Raw genomic sequence first — 6,906 nt, 5'->3', positions numbered from 1 at the left:
ACAATTTAGTAATCTAATAATCATTATCTGGATTATATAAACTCTAAAACATGCCTTTAGCTTACAGAGCTACCCACTTAGAGAAGGAACTATTCCAACATTATATAAAAATATATAAATATTCTGCAGTTTAGAAAAAAAAAACTTTTTCATCTGTCAATATGCTCTTTTTTTCATGACTTATCCTACTCAAGAGGGTTTTGTTGTCTACAGAGATTGTTACCAACAACTAATCCAAACAAAAGATGTCTGAGGTTTTAGTGTAATCTTAGTGGTTCTACATACGCAGACATTCCTGCGTAACAATCTTGCTTCATCCTGAGCTTTTTTGTTTGGGATATGGGAGGAAAATTGCCTTGTACAAATAAAAGGAGAAATACTCAGCTACCCACTGCAGTAAAACTCATTTTATCCACAATTCTAAAAATTGCCCTGCCTTTCTTGGAAATGTCAGTTATGGTTTTACACTCTGAAAAGCCTTGTTTGAACACTGAAGTATCTTGTTATATGTGCCAACACAGCTTCCTTGCCTTTTAAAGCTACACCCAGGTATTGCAGCTTAGTTAACTTGTTTCTACTCACACTAGACCCAGTTTAGATCTACTTGAAAATATGAAGATGTTTAAATGATGCATTATTCATAGTTTAATAATTTAACAGTGTACAAAATGTGATCCATAAAGATCCCCTATGGATCATTGTTTGTTGTCCCTTTGTAACAGAATGCCTTGAAGTCTATCCAGTCACTCCGCTCTCACTACGTGACATGTTTCAGAGCTTTGAGCTGCATTTTAAACGGTTGGTCTGAAATTTTCACAGTCTTTAACAGCTGTAGTATATATATATATATATATATATATATATATATTCTTGGAATTTACCTCCCTGTTCTCTCTTCCAGGCTTATTTCTGTGACATTCACATTTGTTGTCAAGGCTATCAATTTGCAAACTGTGAGATATCGAGAGCTGCCTGACTGCTATGACTTCACTGTGGTTGTATGTCACCAAACTTGTTTTATTTAAAACCCAGTTAGCAGAATGAGTTGACATTGGAAAGACTCAAAGCTGACTTCAGAACACAGAGATTGAGTTTTAAAATATTTTTCACTTCTGTCCTGGGTTTATTTGATGATAATTTTTTTTTTAATGATCTGTCATCTCACTGAAAAAAAAAATGTGCTTTGGCCTCACAGATTACTTTCAACAATCAAGCTCACAGCGGCAGAATGAAAGTTGATCTGGAAACGGACGTGGACATTAATGAATGCAAAGACTGGAAAGTAACTGGAGCCTGTAAGGTCACCAAACCGGTTTGAGTACCCACTAATTTATGTGCATTTTCTTTACCATGAGTCTGAAAGATGACTTTTTCTTCTCTTTATGTCATTCCTGCAGCTGCAAAACAGATATACCTGACAGTGATGTTTGACTGCCTAATTGTAATAACCTGCATCACTTCCTTTGCACTCTGCACACGCTCTGTTATAAAAGGAATTCTGCTGATGCTTGTAAGTAAAACTAAAATCAACAAGGTCATATAGTGGTATAAATGAGCAGAAGCTATTTTAATACAAGTCATACACATTTATATGTGAGGGTTAGAAGTGCTGATCAGACTCTTACTTTGGACAGTAAAGTTTGGTAGATGTTTTGAGTTTTTTTACTGAAGTGTATTTAACAGGAGTTAACAGAAAAACAAACAAAAAAAGAAAAAAATGCAACAGGCTTCACCATAGGAATAATAGCTATAAAGCCAACACAATTAAGGAATCATTTAAAATAAGAAACATTTTTAAATATTAAATTATCTGTCCCTGACCTTCATATTATCTTTACTAAATGAAAAATATATATATATTGTTAAATGCTTGAATAATATGTGATAGAAGTAAGTTACTTTTATATTTCTTTAGTATTTTGCAGCTTTATAGAATTGTAGCCTCTTAAGCTTTTACTTGGTTACTTCCACATAAAGTTTTTTTCTAATTATGTAACCTATTTTGTAAAGTCTTGTAAAGTCGCAGCCTTCAACCTACATGATACTAGCAACCTATATTTCCAAATGGGAAAGGTTTTTTCACATCAAAGCTTCTTCACTTTCCTCCAAGTTCAGCAATGGGACAGGGTTAGGGCTGGTTAGGCTTAAGGCCAGAACGCATCGAATCAGACAAAAAATCCTGTCCGACGAGTTCATGGCGTTTAGCGCTCATTGAAACTCAATGGGGTTGATCACACCCAACACGATTTTCTGCAAGAGGGCTTGCGTAGGTCCGAACCAGATGGACGCCAGGTCTATTTTTGTCGCACTATGCAGCAATTCAGCGGCAATTTAATGGATCTGACAGGAAGAGAAGTGCGGTTACAAAATAAAACACATCCGTTTTGGGGTAAAATACAAAGTACTATCTGTTAAAGGGGAACACCGTTTTTTTTTTTTTTTTTTTTTTTTTTTTTTACATTGGCATCTTGATATTGTTATTACATCATGTTCTACTCACCAATATTAGTTTTGTGTCATTTGGAGCCGTTTTAAGATATTCGGTTTTGTAATATCCATGTGATGTCTTCCTATGGGCAACGAGTTGAAGGTAAAAACTAAACTGTTCATTTTCCCTGTAAAATGTTTTTTTTCCCCCGCTTGGAAAGGTGTTGACTAATGTCCTGACTGGCTGGAGTTTGTGCAATCCCCGCAAACAAATTAATTGGCCATATTTATAATCAATAAACGTAATCTCAAACTTCTACCAAACTCAATTACATGTCCGCTGCACCAATTACTCTCCACACAGAGCTGAAAGTACAGCTGTTGACTCCCTGACGGGACATAAAATGACACACTTGTTAAAAATTCAGTTCAATTCAGTTTATTTATATAGCACCAATTCACAAAAGATGTCATCATCTCAAGGAACTTAACAGTTTACCAAATCATAAGTATAGTCAAATTGATGAAAAAATAAGTTTTTAGAGACTCTGCTTAGAAATAATTACTGAACTTTGCTCACATTGAAGAAATTTAACTCTATATTTAACCCATCCCCTTGGAGAGCAGTGGGCTGCCTTTGTTGGGCGCCCGCAGAAAAATCGGGGGTTAAGGGTCTTGCTCAGAGAGGCAGAGTGGCAGTCTGTGGGAGTGGGTTTCAAACTCTTAACCTCAGCATTCCAAGCTCTATGCCCTGACCACTTGTCATGATGTGTTTTGAGGTCTGACCCAAAATATAGAGAACCACTCAGAGAGCAAGGCAAAAGGTTAAACAGGTTTATTGAGGTAAGGGTAGAGGGGGTTGGATCTGGAACTCAGATGGCTGGTGAACAGGAACTAGAAAGTCTGGAGATGATATCACAAAGATTAGTTCAGGGACCGTGGGAATCTTGGATGCCGCAAGGTTAATGCTAGTGAGGGACTCACGTCTGGGGGGGTTCTTCCAATCCTTCCAGGGGAAGAAGGCCAAACATCCAGCTTGCAGGATGGCTTCCTGCCAAAAGGCAAAGACAAAAACAAAGTTAGGCTCAGTAAAACAAAGACTCATGTTAGACTCAGCTAATCTCAGCATGGCTAGAGTACCCAAAACTGGCAAACACTCTGGCGCCAAGGTAGTGACAGTCCACTGCTTAAATACTCCTCCAGATAATGGTCTAATGAGCTGCAGGTGTGCAGGGAGGCCAAAAGAGGATTGGGCACCACCTGCTGGAGGAGAAAAGGAAACAGAAAAACAACCACACAAACTGGATTCCTAACACCACTAGGCCGTCACTCCGCCACATGAAATATCACTTTTATTGGTAAATGTATTGCGGTATGCCAGCCAAAAGACTTAAAATCCTAAATAAAAACGACCATCATCAAAATTACAAAAGATAAAGGCCGACTTAAAATGTTTTATTTTTGTGTGTGTAACAAATCTACATATAATTCAAACTTTTTTAGATGCATCTGTGTAATCAATAATCCTTCTGCTCTGATTGATACAAGTTAACGAAAGACTTTAAATCAACTGTTTACCAATTTGGAAAACATAAATAATGAAGTTAAATACTTTAGCTTGAATCAGTCAGGGATAATTATTTTAATATTCATTTTATAGGGCTTTTAACTGGTTATCTTTAGTTGCTATTAGTCAATGTTTTGCTTTTATATATATGTCTAAATAAAAAGCAGAAACGCATTCAAAGAATGGGTGGTGGTTCATGTAGATGCTTAAAAAAAAAAAAAAAAACTAAATTCACACTTGTTTGCCCTGTCAGGGTTAAACATTTTTACCATCACAACATTTCACATTGACTCATTATACTAACAGCATGTTCATACTTGTTTAACTTAAAACTCACAAAAGGTAAATAGGATTATTTTAGGTCATGCATGATAAGTGTGGATTTAATGTAACGAGCTGGGATTGGCCTGGTATTAGTACTATTTAAAAGTAGCCACCCAGTAAAACACTAAAGCCGAGGGTTGTTTTCATAGTAGTTTGTAAAATAAAAAAGCTCAAAAATAAAAAGATTATCTGTCAAAAACAGGAGTACGTCCAACACTGCAAAGTACACTCTGGTAAAGACGTGCCATGGTCAGACAAGATTGAGTTTGTGAGCGGCTGGTATATCCTGATCATTGTCAGCGACACACTAACCATCATAGGCTCCATTCTCAAGATGGAGATCCAAACTAAGGTAATGAGGACCTTCCTACTAACGTGTTCTTCATAAGCTGATTTATATCGAGGTAAAAAAAAAAGTATTTGTTCTCCTTTTGAACAGGTCCTTACAAGCTATGATGTGTGCAGCATCTTCCTCGGCACAGGCACCATGTTTGTTTGGATCGGTGTGATTCGCTACATGGGCTACTTCAAGAAATATAATGTAAGTGGAGCAGGTGAAAGTTTGTTCAACATATCTAAGAATTACCCTCTTGGTAAACACACTAATTTCATTTTTAAGTAATCATAAGCATGAAACATTTTAAAGCTGATGTGGTAATTCTAGTTCGGGGTATGAGAAATATAAACAGAGCTTTTACATCTATTCTGTATTTCTTTTATCTGCCATTAATTGAGGAATATTTTTTAATGGAAGAGGATAAATCAGAATGCTATTAAACAAATAAGTTCAGATTTAAATGAGTTTACCTTGATAAACAGAAACTTCCCACACCATAAAAGCAGGTTTGGACTATGTAAAACTCAATCAGATAAGAGAATCCAAAATTTTTTTTTTCCTTCTGAATATAAGAATGTATTTGGCTAGGTGTGCTGGGGCAAATATAAAAACAAAAAACACAAAACAAGCAATAAAGTAATTTTAAATCTTAACCTTCCTCATTTAGATTCTCATCGTGACACTCCGGGCAGCTTTACCAAATGTTATACGTTTCATCTGCTGCGCTGGGATAATATACATAAGCTACTGCTTTTGTGGCTGGATTGTTATCGGTCCATATCATGAAAAGGTAACAACACTCCCCCATATATTGAAATTACTTAAAACCGAAATGTTACATATTCACACTTTCCTGATCATTTGCAACTTTTCTTTAGTTCCGGACCTTGAACACTGTGTCGGAGTGTCTGTTCTCATTGATCAACGGAGACGACATGTTTCCGACCTTTAAAGACATGAAGCACAAAAGCAGCCTGGTGTGGATTTTCAGCAGGGTCTACCTCTATACCTTTGTATCCCTCTTCATCTACATGATCCTAAGTCTTTTCATCACAATAATCACAGACACATACGACACAGTCAAGGTAAGGGCAGCTAGAGGTGAATTATAAGCAAATCAATCACTTTATGTGAAAGTTTTTTGCATTTAATGTCTAATTTAATCCTGGTTTAGTATCTAAATCATCTTGATATGTCCCCTTTTAAAAACTGCCTCATTTAGCAGCAACAGGAGAATGGAGTACCGATTTCAGACCTGCAGAAATTTCTCTCGGTGTGTAAAGATCTACCAAATTCTGGAGTTTACAGACTTGAAAAAAGCAAGGGCTGCTTATTTAGCTGCTGCATCAACAGGTAAGATCACACATCTGCAGTCATGCATTTCTTTTTCTTTGGTTTTAAACAGAATGAAAGGAACTCTTTATTGGTGGTTGTTACAAGAACAGAATCTGCACGATTTACTACTTATGCATGTGTCCTACAGTCATGTTGAATTTCCCAGATTTACCTAGACTCAAATTTCTATTGCTCTAAGACTTCTTAACCTATTATTGAATCAGTTTGATTGGTGATGTAATTATGGTAGATATTTGACTCAGGGAAGATTTGAAATATGAATAATGGAAAAACTAAAGCAAAGGAATAAAATGGGAAAAAAATATAATGACAATAAATAAGAGAATGATAAAGAAACAAATGTAAAATGGTAGAAGGAAAAGAACAACTAAAGGATAAAGAAGGAACAGACAAAACTTAGATAAGGAAGAAGCAATTAAAAAAATAAGTTAAAAAAATGTATTGAACAATACTTACAAAATGGAACTTAGAATAAATTCTGGATATTTAAAATAAAAATTTCTTTTCACATAATTAACCAGAGCTAGGAAATACTTTCTTTACAAAAATTTTTTGTAAAGAAAGTTTTTTGCAGTAAATTAGCTGTCCTAAGGCCTAAAGTAAAGGTTAAACATAATTAGGCCTTTAGGGACTCTAAAATAATCTTTAATTGGCTCTGAAACTATGATTAACACTTAATTTGTTAATCATAGTAGAAAAACAGCTTTGACAAAAAAGATTACATCATCACACCTCGAGGACAATGGGTTTAATAATATTTCCAAAAGATATTGGAAGAAAATATTAAGGAGGTTAAAACCTGCCTGGGCGTGAAGAAAGCTCAAGATTTTTATTTTTATTTTGTTTGGCCAATTAAGCCAAACAAATAAGCACACTTCAAATAAAAAAAACAATG

General features: G+C 35.5%; 1 protein-coding gene across 2 annotated transcripts in view; it reads left to right on the top strand.

Moving 5' to 3' along the window:
* Positions 1 to 6,906, top strand: part of LOC107089208 (mucolipin-3-like) — a 13,316-nt gene that overhangs the window by 4,575 nt on the left and 1,835 nt on the right. The window contains exons 5-13 of one of the 2 annotated variants that reach the window (XM_015381861.1): positions 723 to 798; positions 902 to 998; positions 1,196 to 1,295; positions 1,398 to 1,510; positions 4,521 to 4,670; positions 4,758 to 4,859; positions 5,323 to 5,445; positions 5,534 to 5,740; positions 5,881 to 6,008. In XM_015381861.1, the coding sequence (XP_015237347.1) occupies positions 723 to 798; positions 902 to 998; positions 1,196 to 1,295; positions 1,398 to 1,510; positions 4,521 to 4,670; positions 4,758 to 4,859; positions 5,323 to 5,445; positions 5,534 to 5,740; positions 5,881 to 6,008 (1,096 nt within the window). Of the gene's footprint in view, positions 1 to 722; positions 799 to 901; positions 999 to 1,195; positions 1,296 to 1,397; positions 1,511 to 4,520; positions 4,671 to 4,757; positions 4,860 to 5,322; positions 5,446 to 5,533; positions 5,741 to 5,877; positions 6,009 to 6,906 lie in introns of both variants that reach the window. The other variant, XM_015381860.1, reaches the window with a different exon arrangement.

This window comes from Cyprinodon variegatus, unplaced genomic scaffold, assembly GCF_000732505.1.
Source record: "Cyprinodon variegatus isolate N-32 unplaced genomic scaffold, C_variegatus-1.0 Scaffold243, whole genome shotgun sequence".
Lineage (NCBI taxonomy): Eukaryota > Metazoa > Chordata > Actinopteri > Cyprinodontiformes > Cyprinodontidae > Cyprinodon > Cyprinodon variegatus.
Note: the sequence above shows the minus strand (reverse complement) of the source record. Positions and strands in the feature narration are given on the sequence as shown.